The sequence below is a fragment of the Ahaetulla prasina genome, chromosome 5 (genome assembly GCF_028640845.1).
Source record: "Ahaetulla prasina isolate Xishuangbanna chromosome 5, ASM2864084v1, whole genome shotgun sequence".
NCBI classification, from domain to species: domain Eukaryota; kingdom Metazoa; phylum Chordata; class Lepidosauria; order Squamata; family Colubridae; genus Ahaetulla; species Ahaetulla prasina.
Genome location: NC_080543.1, coordinates 107197781 through 107211783, shown reverse-complemented (window position 1 = coordinate 107211783; position 14003 = coordinate 107197781). Strand labels below are relative to the sequence as shown.

Sequence of the window (14003 nt, the reverse complement as noted above, 5' to 3'; positions counted from 1 at the left end):
ATAAAGAAAAAAAAAACCCTTTCCTCTATGTGATTGCCTCTTCCAGCTGCAGTTCTAATTAAGCAGGAAACCAGTTAATAGGGTAAATGAGTGGAAAAGTCCCTCACGCTCAGCAGGGTGGCCAACCGCTAAGTGCCCCACTTTGGCCATTCAGCTACTTAAAGTATCCAATATTTCCTAAAGGACAGCTCTACTTCTGAGAGGAAAATTATAAAAGTAATTACTTGAAAACTAATTCTGTTGCAACCTTCGATTGCTGTACTGCACATTATGCTGTTGAAATAAGCTTGTGCTTTTTCTCCAAGCAACTCACCCCTGCGTTTTCTTTAAATAACCTATCTCGATTCGAACCCAAAATTTTCTTCTAACAAGGTCTATATAAATTTTCATATTAATCTTCCTTTTGGTCTCTATGCAAAACTGTATTGCTGCTTGCTTTATAAATTCTCCCCTTGTAATCTTTACTTCTTTCCACTCCACACTTAAATCAGAATACAGAAGGAAGGGACCTTGGAGGTCTTCTAGTCCAACCCCCTGCTCAAGCAGGAGACCCTGTATCATTTCAAAAAGGTGGTGTCTAGTCTTTTCTTTAAAATCCAGTGATGAAATTGCTACAACTACTGAAGGCAAACTGTTCCACTGATTAATCGTTCTCACTAGGAAGTTTCTCCTTAATTCCAGGGTGCTTCTCTCCTTGATTAGTTTCCATCCATTGTTTCTTGTTTTACCTTCTGTTTTACCTTCTGGTGCTTTGGAAAATAAGTGGACACCCTATTTTTTGCGGTAGCTTCAAATATTGGAATACTGCTATCATGTCACCCCTAGACTAAAGAAAAGAATTGAATCCATTCTTCATATGCTTTCAATCATCTTAGTTGCTCTTCTTCGCACTTTTTCCAAAGTCTCAATGCCTTTTTTGTAATGTGGTGACCAAAACTGTATGCAGTAAGGATTTATAAAGCATTATTAATACTTCACATAATTTTGATTCTATGCCTATGCTTATACAACCAAGGAGTATATTTGCTTTTTTAGCTGCTGTTGCACACTACTGGCTCATGTCTCTTTCATGTCTGCCTTAGCTTTCTCAGAACAGAAGATTGAGACAGTATCATCTGTAGATTAAATACTATGCCCTATTCCTCACCTCCCAAATTTAATAGGCTTTTATATTGTTTCATAAACCTATTTAATCTGAGCGATGCAGCATTTTCAGCTTTCTGTAACAAACAAAACCTTCTGTCATATTGAGCCTGGGATTACACAACGCACAAATCCAAAATATAGTTTGCTTCTAATGTAGGGGTTGTGTATAAATCCCGCCATGGTTTATGATTGGCATACTCATTTGTTATTGCCTTATTGAATAAATGTTGCACTTTTCTGTTTATTTAAAATCCATAGCCATTTGCAGCAAAGCATTAATACAGTTAAAAGAGAAATAAAAATCAGTAGTAAAGAATTAACCATTAAAAAACTTGATGAAGGGGGTGGTTTCTAACCATCTTCACAAATATTTGGCATGCTTTTAATTTTTTTAGGAAATGAATTCCAGAGCCAGAGATTCACCCAGGAGGTAATGGGGCATCTTTCCTGTGAATCAGGGAGGTTCACTAAGGGAGAAGGGCTCCATGTTTTAAAGGCTATCGCATAAAGAGGTCTTGTTTGCTGGATTATGTCTGAGAAAGCTCTTTAGCCAGTAATTTAGCAGATTTCTATTATATCAATTAATTCTTGCTTGAGATTTTATTGAGATACTAGCTTCATTCACTACATATTTGTGGTGTACTATTTAAGGGCTGAACTAGGACCGGGTTCAGAAATGGAAATTCACTAAGTAACTTTGAGTCAGGGTGTCCACAAGCTGTGGTTTCAAAAGTCAGAATGGTGACTGCAGTGGTGCAATTGAAACCCTGGTTTTTAATGTGCGGCTGCCTCTGCATTGGGATAGTCTCTCTCTCTCAATTGTTCTGCAGATCAAATTAAGGGAGAACTTCACAAAAACTGGCTCAAGCTGTTGGACATTAACAGATAAATAACACAAATTTCAAATAACAAATAGATAGAATTGTGTTAAGCCATAATATAAATAGCTTGGTGTTGGCTTAGCTTCTTGGGTTAATGTCACCACTATTTTGTAAATCACTACAGGCAGTCCTCGACTTACAACTGTCACTGGACCTGGAATTATGATCGTAAGTTGTTATGAATGGCAGGTCATCATTTGTCTGCATCTGATTTTATGATATTTTCTGCAGCATTTGTTAAGTGAATACAACAGTCCTTAAGCAAGTCCATTTTATCCAGGCATTTTTATTTTATTTGAAAAAAAGCTTAAGGTACAAACCTCAAAAAACCCTACACCCCCAAAACAAGAACAAAGAAAAAATATAAAACAAACAAGACATTTAAAAAGTGCATTAAAAAGAAAAAAACAATATATATACAAATATTATCCCCCCTAGCTGAATACTGATTAATACATTACAGTACTGCAATATTGGTTCTCACACACTGCCAAACAGCCCTCCCCAGTTTTTTAAACTAGTTAATCTATTTGCAAATTATTGACCTGTCATTGATAAGCTATATGACAAAACAGTTAACAGGAAGAACAATAATAATAAAAAGGTCAAAATTAAATTTTCAAAACCCTCTGTTAAATTCTTTGATAATCAACTTGTAGAAAGTTTACCACAGCTTCTTATCTATCCCAAATCATCCCAAGAGTTTTAAGAGTCATTTGTCTGGATCAAATATCGATGTTTGTTTCTTCATGCCTCTTATCAGTTATTGTCTAGTTAAATATAATATATTCAATCTCCACAATCAGTCTGTCCTCCCAGGAAAGTCCAGGTAGAAGTGGTTTCCAATTAAGTGTAATAAATCCATTCCCCAATCTTCCTCAGGCCTCCTTAAAAAAAAAAAGCCACTTCCTGATTCAGTTAAGTTTCTGCAATTGTAAAAAAAAAAAAGCAGGATTGGAGTTCAGAGAAATATATGGAATCAGCTTAGTTAGTTCTCCATCTGCACAGTCCATCTCTCTTTGATCTACAGTTTTCAAATCAAATTCCTTTTGTGAATCTAACTTATTCAAAGCTACATGCCTCTGAATATTTTCTACAACCATTATCATCTCTTCAAACTTTTTTTTAAAAAAAACTTAAAGCTAAAGCTTGCATGTTACCAAAAGGTTTTTTTCTCAGATTTCAACCACTTTTACTTGTCTGCAGTCTGATACATTGTTACTCTGTGAAACTTAACCAGGGAACAAAGAATGCTGAAGCAGAATGATACAAGATAGGTATTTTCTGGATATTTCTATCCAAGATTAAAAGAAAAATTAAAAAGCAATAAACTCCAAGTATTTTGCAAATTAAAAAAAAGCAAAAACCCTGTAGTGAGAGTCCAATATTAATGCAAATCAAATGAAAGCACTTCACCATCCAAGAACAGGCCATATGGGAAAACATACATTATTTAGAGCAACAGCATAAATGAAAAGGAAAAAAAAACAAAGAATAGCTAGAGTCCAGCAGGAGGTTGAAATAAATCAGCATTCAGTCAGCCAGTCTAAAGATAAAAAGATAAAGTAAAAGTTCAAAAAGTGAAGTTAAAGCCCAGGCATGCTTTAAAAATCCGAAATGTCAAAAGAAAGATGGATGCCCAAGAGAACTGATATCTTTAAGACTTTCCTTCCCAGTGATCCACGGCTGTCCAAAAGTCATCATGGGTCATTCCTAAATACTCCCATTCAAATCCAGGAAGCAGCACTGCCAGAAAACCAGCTTTGGCAGCAAAATCAGCAGATTGTTAGCAAGAGAGAAAAAGCCTCTTACCATTCACCACTCCACTTGGGGAGGAGTTTCCAATAGGATTTTTTTTTTTTTGCCAGAAACTGGAAGTAAGTGCTGAAAACCAGCAAAATAAATAAATAAATAAATAAATTGAACATTGCAGCCAGGTGACTCTGGGATGTTACAAATGGCTGTTTAGGTGATCCTCTTGCCAAACACCCAAAATGTAATCATGTCACTGTGGGGAAGGTGTTCCATCAGAAACCCATCTGAAATTGGGTCATAAGTAGCTTTGGGGGGCTCTGTCATAACTTTGAATGGCTATTAAGCAACTAGTCATCATGTGAGTACTACCTGCATGTTACCTGTGGTGTGGATGCAACAACATGTCACCCATTAAAAATGCTATACAAGAATTATTAAAGCATTCAGTGTAACAATACAGGTATTGTTTTCCAAAAACATTGAACATTGGTAAAATGTTACCATGGATAACAATCATGCTTCTCAGCTTATTTAGAACAGATGCAAATCCCTTCCCTTCTCCAGCTACTGGCTGGCTGCCCTGATTCAGTTCTTAGCCACATCATTACAGGCAACTTAGACCATTACAGAAAGTTACCATAACAGATGGTCTTTCCCTTGATTTCTGTAATTTATATTCTGAGAAATTGTCCAAGGCATTATTGAAACTATTCTCTGGACAAAGTGTGGGGAACTTGCTCAATTAATGAAAATAGAATAAATATACAGTAGTTCTTCCAAGAATTTCATCTTTATCTTCTGCACATTAACATTTATATAAACCATTAAGGCAGGAAAGCAAAGAAAATCTTAATTTTACTGTAAACCCTTTATATTGAATATTCATTTTGTGCCTAGTTTTCACATCTAAATCAGAAGTTGCTTTCTGCCTTCTGCCGTTTCACTGTGATCTCACATTATATATTCCATCTGCTAATCTCTATAAGGTTAAATTTGGCCCAGTTTCTACTTGGTTGAGCTCCTGTTCTGATCTGTCCCATGGTGAAATTGGCAATATGAGACAAGAGCCCATATTGACTTTGTACAATGTTTCTGAAATGGTAACAGCTCAGGGGATGTAGACAATTTAAATGGCAATTTCTGATTTCAGGATAAAAAGGTAAAGATAAAGGTTCCCCTCACACATACGTGCTAGTCGTTGCCGACTCTAGGGGGCGGTGCTCATCTCCGTTTCAAAGCCAAAGAGCCAGCGCTGTCCGAAGATGTCTCCGTGGTCATGTAGCCGGCATGACTCAACACCAAAGGCGCACGGAACGCTGTTACCTTCCCACCAAAGGTGGTCCCTATTTTTTCTACTTGCATTTTTACGTGCTTTCGAAACTGCTAGGTTGGCAGAAGCTGGGACAAGTAACGGGAGCTCACCCCGTTACACGGCAGCACTAGGGATTTGAACCGCCGAGCTGCCGACTTTTCGATCGACAAGCTCAATGTCCTAGCCCCTGAGCCATCATGTCCCTGATATCAGGATAGGAATTGAGTAATACAAACTCAACTGACATCAGGCTTGAAATCAGATGCAAGTATAAAAAGCATGACAGTCTCTATTCAGAATTTATATTTAAAATGTTTATGTACAGACCACATCCTTTAACAACAATAGAGCAAAAAAAATCCTAAACAAATGAATCAGATTAAATACAAAATACAAAATCAACACAATAGCATTAAGAGACTTGGAAGTTTATACATCCAAAATTTGTATTAGGGTGCCCCCTTCCCCCGCTCTGCATGTGTGGTGAGTTTTATGGCCCTAACATAAAAATACTGGGGATAGTTTATATAATGTAACTTTGTGTTGCTTTCAGTTAATAGCAACAGTGGGGATTCTCAGTCTCATAAAACAAGGGTCCCCAACCTCTGGGCCACGTCCCGCTACTGGGCTGTGGCCTGTTTGAACCAGGCCCTGTGAGTGGTGCGCTGGCGCATGCACAGCTTGACGTGTGAGTGGCGAGCCGGCTTGCAGCTCAATTTGTGCAAGTCGAACTGCAGGCACATGCATGTATACACCGACCCAACGCTCATGCAAGTTGAGTTGCATACACCAGCCTGCCAAAGTCAGAACCCAGTTCTCTTCTCCCACCCACCCCCAGCTGGGCCACTAAGCTGCAAAGGTTGGGGACTGCTGTCCTAAGAGATGGATGGTATATAACGCTAACAAAATAACAGTATATCAGAACAATTATAGTTGAGATAAACATGAGTGTCTAGATGGAGTTTATGCCCTTTCCTTTTCCACAGGACAGTAGCCAAACCTAGAGATCTCACATAACTTCATAGCCAAATTCAAGCTACTAGCTTTGACTCAAAATAGGACTGGCTTTCCAGGAGATCCCCGTATATAACCTGTTATTTCTTCTTGCTCATGACTCACATATTATTGGGAATTTCCCCATGTAGCATGAATCCTTTCTTTCACTGACAATTCCACTGGATCCTGACAATCAAAGGAAACCTTGCCAATCTCCAAATGTAGAATTCCATTCTGTTCAGATACATACAAGCATATTCTGAGGAGGCCTGAATTCAACAACTCTGAAAATGCTTGCCCTGGTGGGCATACACAATGTTGAATTCCTACCAGTTGTTCCTGCTTTGATTGACAAAGGAGCAGCACTCCTAAATGGGGCTATGCAGACGAAAGCGTAGGAGCAGGCAAAGAGAATCCAGCTGGAAGGGTTTTGGAGTTCATCTTCCTCCTAATAGGTTCCAGGGTATATAGTTCTGTTGTATGAGCACAAAGCCAAGTGCTACATAAATAACTACCAATTTAATACGAACTGGACAAGGATGGCCTGCAGAGGGTGCAGGTTAGCTTTTTGTGCACACACCGAAGCACTTTCTGCTACAGAGAACAATTAATCAGTAGGATTTTCCAGTATCATAATCTGTTTTTCGATTTCACGTAGAAGAAACATTCCTGACACAGCTAAGCAACAGAAAAAAGATATAATTAAGCCTACTCTTTTTTTGTCAAGATAATCTTCTTTGTTTACGAAGCATACAACATCACCTGTGGTACCTGAATACAGGCATCTTTAACTTTGAAAAGAAAAACCTCCAGCACAGCCTGAGGTTTTTAATTCCTTTCAAGATTAACATGATGTCTTTATTGAGTTGTTTCTCTATATTTAAAATATTTCCGTCATACAAGCCAAAATAGGTAGTCCTCAACTTACAACTGTTCATTTAGTGACCATTACAATGGCTCTGAAAAAAACTTATGACAATTTTTCACATTTATGACCGTTGCCGCATCCCCCATGGTCATGTGATTTACATTCGGATGCTTGACAACTGACTCATATTTATCATGGTTGCAGTGTCCTGGGGTCATGTGATCCCCTTTTGTGGCCTTCCGACAAGCAAAGTCAATGGGGAAACCAGATTCATTTAACAACCGTATTACTAATTTAACAACTGCAGTGATTCACTTATCAAATGTTGCAAGATATTTTGTAAAATGTGGCAAAAAAATTTCGTAAAATGGGGAAAGAGTCACTTAACAAACTTCTCACTTAGCAATATATATTTTGGGTTCAATTGCTGTCGTACTTTGAGGACTACCTGTATTATTATTCATTCCATTTCAATCTGTGATGGAACGCATTTTGTATAGCCAAAATGTTACCTCAAAATTGAAATTGCCTTGAAGGAATCTTGAACTAAAAGTACTTTGGAAGGGAAAAACTTTGGAAAGAGTATGGGGCTGTTCATCTCATATAACTCTCATATATGAGAGCCAATTGGGTGCAGCACTTAAATCTGGATACCAGGACCTCTTGTCTTCCTTCAGGCATGAAAGTTAGCTTCAGACTTTGCCAGCCCCATCTCATAGGGTGGTTGTTGTGGGGGAAAACATTATGTACTCTACCTTGAAATGTACAAATTAAAAGGTGGGGGGAATAGAATTTTTTTTTTCATTTCACCCAACTTAGTTTTTCTTAATTGTGTTTGGTTCATGTCTTCCTCTGTGAATGACTTTCTTATCTTGGAAGTCCCTGAAAACTCTACAAATTGCTTTTATACTTACACAAGTGTTTATATAAACTGAATACAAGCTCTGCTGAAGTGAGAACTTCTTTAGTGTTTCACTAAATCAAAAGCATGACAAAAAGGCAAAGATATGATGGCAAATGCATGCGGATGTAATTTACAGTAGTGTTTGCAGCAAATGCATAATACAAATAACGCAATGCTAAAGCTGTGGTTTCCACTGAGTGTGGAGAACCATAATTGGCAGGAGGACAGTGATCTAATTCACTAACAGTGTCAGGATTGAACCCTGTTAAATTTGTCTAAGACAATCAAGCAAGCTTAATTTCATCTCTGTTCAGCTGGGATATTGCTTAGGATATATTATTATATATACAGTATATATTAAGTAGATATGAAAGAAGCTTGTCGATATTATTTTTGCAAATGTCTAAAATAAGTAAAAATTACTATTACTGAAATTATATTTCAGTGAGTAACCATTTTATAAATGATCAATTTTCCATTTTTCTTTTTACTATTTTCTATTTGTTCTTCAGTCCTATGCTTCTTGCAATGAAAAAAAATTATGAAAAATAATATTCTAACTACAATAAACTTTTTTTAAAAAGTTTGGAATGATCTATATGTTTCTAGATACTTCGCTGACTTTTTTTTTAGTGCCAATCAGCACATCTAACAGAATCAAGGAGACCTTAATTGGGTGTAATACAGTCAAGGAAAGAAAAAAAAAAGTATGCAGAAATTAGGAAAAAAATCTAAATGCATTTAAATAATAAATTAATAAATCTAAATATCAGTAACAGCAACCGCCAAAAATCTGATGAAACAATCTGCCTAATAATTTTGTCTCAAAATACAAACTATGACTATTCTTAAACAGAACTAACTAAGAAATGGGGTAGATGGGAGAAGAGGATAGTCCCAAAGGATAAATAGTAGAGGCACCAATTAAAAATCCAAACAAAATCTGGCAATGCCTAAAGTTTATAAAAATAGAAAGAATGAACAAAGATAAGAACGGACAAAAAAAATGCCAACAGCTTTATGAGCCTTTTTTCTCACCTAGGGTGAAAGTTCCTGCTATGGAAGTCAGCCGAAGATCAGAAGTATTTAAAGCCATGTCCTCAAAGAAGGTTGCTGGTAGGCTCGACGGTGTCTTAAAGATTATTCATAGCTGATTATTCAAAGATTATTTGGAGTTATACACAGTTGAGCCTTCATAAAAAAAAAGATGTTTTCCTGTAACCTTCTTGATGGGGATTTTGTAAAATTCACTCTTTTGATCTCATTTTCTCAGCAATGTTACTTTTGGTATAAACTTTACTGTGAGAAAGCATGCTTAAAGTATGATTCTGAAATTACATGTCTTATCTTTAGGAGAGACTATGTAGTAGGCTGATTCAATGTAGTAGAATCTGAAAGAATCTGAAAGGTTATCAAGACAAAATCTGAACAATGGAAAGATTCTATCAAGCAAAGCATCTGAAAAAGCACAAAAGAAAAACTATTATCTGAAAGACGGTATGAAGGGGTTCTTTGGGTTAGTTGTTTTTACAATTCTCATTCTATAGAAAGACTTTTTTAAATATTCTGGTTTTAACTGTGACACGTACATCTGAGTTTATTTACAAGAAATAGATATTTCTATTCAGGGAAACTGATCAAAAACCTACCCTGAAAAGAAAATAAATGGAATACAAGAGTTTCCAATACTGTTTTACAATATAAACTGCTCCTTCCTCACTGGGTGGTTATAGTCTATGGTGGGGGAATGGGAGGAATTGTAGTGGTTTCTGCAATGTCAGATTCTACAGGGGGTTGGTCCTCTCTCCTATTCTCTAAGGTTTGTATGAAACTACCGGGAGAAGTCATCCAAAGTCTTTGGGTACAGCAGTATCATCACTACACTAACATTACCCAACTATATCGCCAGCCCAGGCTGTCGGGGAGATGCTCTCAACACCCTCATTGACTGATTTGGATAGGAGGTTTTCTCTAGACATCAGTGTTACCTCTGGATAAGCAACCATTACCCATGAAAGACAGGTTCATGATTTATGGGTCCTTCTGGATTCATGGGTCCTGACTGAATAGGCGGCAGTCCTGGCGGGAAGGCTCCCTGCTAGCTAATGCGCCAGTTGCAACCTTGCCATGCAGGAGGACCAAGTTACAACTGTCCATGACCTCATTCCCATCCAGTTGGTCTTCTGAAATGTGTTTTAGATAGATAATTTCCCCTTTGTTGTTGACTGAATCTGGCTTCCCCATTGAATTTGCTTGTCAGAAGGTTGCAAAGAGTGATCATATGACCCTGGGACATGAACCAGTTGCCAGGCATCAGAATTGTGATCATGGGATGCTGCAAAAGTCGTAAGTGTGAAAAACAATCTTAAGTCACTTTTTTCAGTGCTGTTGTAACTTTGGACGGTCACTAAATGAACTGCTGTAAGTCAAGGACTACATTTATATAAAGGAGCTTAGGAGTCTACCCATGTGCCTATTGACTTGCCAGTGAATGGTCCAGTCCAAAAGTGAATGGAGCATGACCAATTTTGCCATAGGGAATCATAGTGCTGGAAGGGACCTTAGAAGACTGCTTGTTCAAGGCAGAGAAGATGACCAAAGTTAGACCAAGTTCAAACATTGGTTGGAGATGGCTAGGTAGATTGTCCCAATGCATCCTCATAAGAAAGGAAGCCTAGAAAGTTGCTATCTTCTCCCTGCTACACTCTTTTATTTAACCCCCTTCCCCGGTCCCACGAGCTAAGGCAAAGCAGATGCAGCCTGCCTCATGCTCCACAGGCCATACATAAACACGGCTTGTAAAGGGGTTGAAAAAAAATTCCAGAAGCCATGTTTTGCGTGCTCTCCCAACCCTTAAAAAAAAATATGAATACAATCTTCTGAATACAAGATTTCAGTCCTTTCTCCCTTTATTGAAATTACATGGCCAAGGAATTTTGCACATTTCTTGAAGCTTTGATAAGCAGATGAATGAAATGTAGTATTTAAAAATAATAATAAGAAAAAGAAAGGTTGCTTTGTTGGCTATATGTAAACAAAATATTTTTTTGGGTGTGTGTGTAAACGGAATTGTTTTAAGAAAAAAACATTTTTCTTTGTTATCAGAAATGATCAAACATGTAATGCTGATTTTGGGGGTGGGGGGCAAGACATAAACCCGATTTTGCAAAATAAATATTGCTATATAACATATGTTTATGATTGCAAACACTTTTCCAGTGCAACCTGGCTAGTATACTCCATTCAAGGGAAAGATATTTCCAGTGCCAGCCATCTTTTCTGCAGTAATATATTGCATGTGAAGAGGCAGCTTCTTTTTCTTGATTTAAACATTCAAGTGTCTACCCTGCAGTTGTTTACAGCCCTCTGGAAAGCACATGACACGTGTCAATTTAAGTTCTTCCCTGCAGGTATTCAATTCATCAGTGCTGCAGCAGAAAGTTGGTGGCTACATTAAGGTCATTATTAGAAGCTCTCAAAGCTTCCAAAGCATCTACTCGAGAAAATCCCATTTCCATGAGCCGTGCAACCTATGGAGACATAAGAGAGAGGGGGGAAATATTAAAATTCATACCAAACAGCCAATACAGCAGCATGCTTTGAAGAACTGATTATGAACAGGTGAGATATCGCTATAACATAGCTGGTGAGATTGATTTTTTTTCTTGTAATGAAATATATTAAATGTCAGCATTCCAGAAAACCCCCTCCTGCAGAAAAGACTCCGAAGCAAACATCTTTCAAAGTTCTTTTACTAGCATAGGTAAACTGGCACAACTCAATAAAATCCGAATCTGGGGATCCAGGTTTTTCCTCAGTAAGACAAGCTCCAAAATCACCCTACCCCCTTGGCCCCTCTGCCGATCACATGCTCCAGTCACCAACTGTCCCATTTCGAGACATCACTCCGGCCACTCCTCCAGATGCAGGCTCAGCCTGACCTTGACCGGCAGGAAGAATGTTATTATGTCTAATTGGCCCCTCTACCAAATCCCCCCTCCTACTTTCCCACACATGGGAAAGTGACAGCACGGAAGCCTCCGGCCTAGTATGGCTTCCAAAGCTGACATTAAAGTTAGTTCAACTATTTAGTTCATCAAGCAGCACAGGGATTCATGAAACTCCACCTCCATTTTAGGTGGATGAACTGCTATGTTGGCAGTACCATCTCCTGTAGCATCACTGCTTCTCATGTTAAGAAACTAGACTTAATAGTTGTGTTATTTATCTATCAGTAATATTCTTTCTTGTTTAGAGCAATAGTAAATACATGTCTTATGGGTGGGACCTACATGTAACCCATAAAGGTAAAGGTTCCCCTCACACATATGTGCTAGTCGTTCCCGACTCTAGGGGGTGGTGCTCCTCTCCATTTCAAAGCTGAAGAGCCAGCGCTGTCTAAAAACGTCTCTGTGGTCATGTGGCTTGCATGACTAAATGCCAAAGGTGCACGGAACTGCTATAATGACCTTATTCTAGAGGTTGGTTTGTAAGGGGAGACACAGTAATCCAAGGCTTCTCAATGTCACCAGTACAGGAAAAAGGAATACTGCAATGCTATTTAGACTGCCTGTCAGCGTAATGTGAAAATTCAAGCAACAGTTTTCAAAAATGCACCAAGATATGACAAGGAGTGACAATCAGGTTTCCATATGGAGATATTAATAAATATTTATCTGGGTATAACAATGAAGCAATACAATAACTGAATTTGCTTTAAGAACACAGCTATTAAAAAATCCTGAAACTTGGGGAAATCCCTTTAAAATTTCCAAGCTTAGCACATGACAATTATCATATGATGCCAGAGTCATAAACAGGGCATGTGTTCAGTTTTAGGCAACTGCATTTTTTTTCAGTTTGCTTAAGAAGCCTGGATACTTTATTTTGGATATGTATAAAAGGAATCAGAAAACAAAGATTTACTGAACGTTTCTCTATGATTGCCAGTGTATGCAGAAGGAGAGGAAATGAAAAACGAAAGAAAAAAAAAAAGACAGACAGACCCACAAAATCAGAATTAATTACATGGGGCAGCCATTCATTCTGTTCAACCCAGTATCAGCTGGGTTGGCTGGGCAGGGGCACTATGAACAGCCTCCCCCTTCCGTCAGCCTATTCTGCATTGTTGAAACAAAACAACCCCAAAGAATCAGTGTGGTGTAGCATTAAGGTTATTTCCTTAGGAGTGAGAAGATCCTGATCCAAGTCCACCTTAATCTTGGTCTCATTGAGACTGGGCTACTGTACTCATTCCCTTTCAGCTCAGTCTATTTTACTCCATTCTGAGTTCTTGAAAGAAAAAGAAGAAATCAAACCAAATCAATAAGGAGGGAAAGACCAACTGTTGGAGCCATCCTGGTTATGTTCTGCTCTTCCTACCATTCCTTCTCCCAAGTTTATGAGATGTAATGAAGTAAAACAGATCTCCTTTTCATTTTTTTCCCCAGATAGTTCAATGTTATTGATCATACTACCCCAAATCTTAACAACCTACCTATCACAATATTAATATTGAAATTATTCCTGAATTCATGGCCTGGCTCAGCTGCCCCTTACCAAGCAAATCTACAGTGGGGATTTGAGGAAAACCCATTTTAGTTGCTCATTTTGTGAGCAGCTAGAGTCATAAACACAAATCACAAGCTTTGTTTCTCAGAATGCCAATATGAAAAACTTGCAAGTGGTTTCAACTTGTTTTATTTTTAAAAATAAGACAGTGCTGTGTTCTCTGAAGGTTGTTTGGAAATTCTTTAACTGGAAAATTCCAGAACAGCCACATCTGTGATTATTTAAATATATAATCACCTTCTGTAAAAAAAAAATATTAAAAGAGTGTATTTCAATTTTTGTTAAGAGATTTTATTAGGCCTTTAACATCTTTTAAACCTCTTTTTTTAACAGCTATAGTTTCAATTCCCATTAAACGGTTTATTATTTTGTTATTGTTAAGCAGTTTTTTCCTTTCTATTTTGTCATTTCGTGATGAAGAATGATAATTCTCAAATAGAAAATGTATTTCTAAATGATTCAAAATTTCCAAAAAGACAGTATGAGTCTTGTCTTAAAGTTCTTTAAAAGAAGTTTTAAAGAACAGAAAATGATCGGTATTTCTTACTGTCCTCAAGTTTCATTTTCTCC

At 37.6% G+C, this 14003-nt stretch overlaps 1 protein-coding gene across 2 annotated transcripts in view; it reads right to left on the bottom strand.

The window, feature by feature from the left end:
• Positions 1 to 3307: 3307 nt before the first annotated feature.
• The window catches only part of UBAC2 (UBA domain containing 2), a 101352-nt gene continuing 90656 nt past the window's right edge, over positions 3308 to 14003 (bottom strand). For both annotated transcript variants that reach the window (XM_058184568.1, XM_058184567.1), the window contains one exon: positions 3308 to 11392. In XM_058184568.1, the coding sequence (XP_058040551.1) occupies positions 11285 to 11392 (108 nt within the window). In that variant the 3' untranslated portion in view covers positions 3308 to 11284. The remainder of the gene's footprint in view (positions 11393 to 14003) is intronic.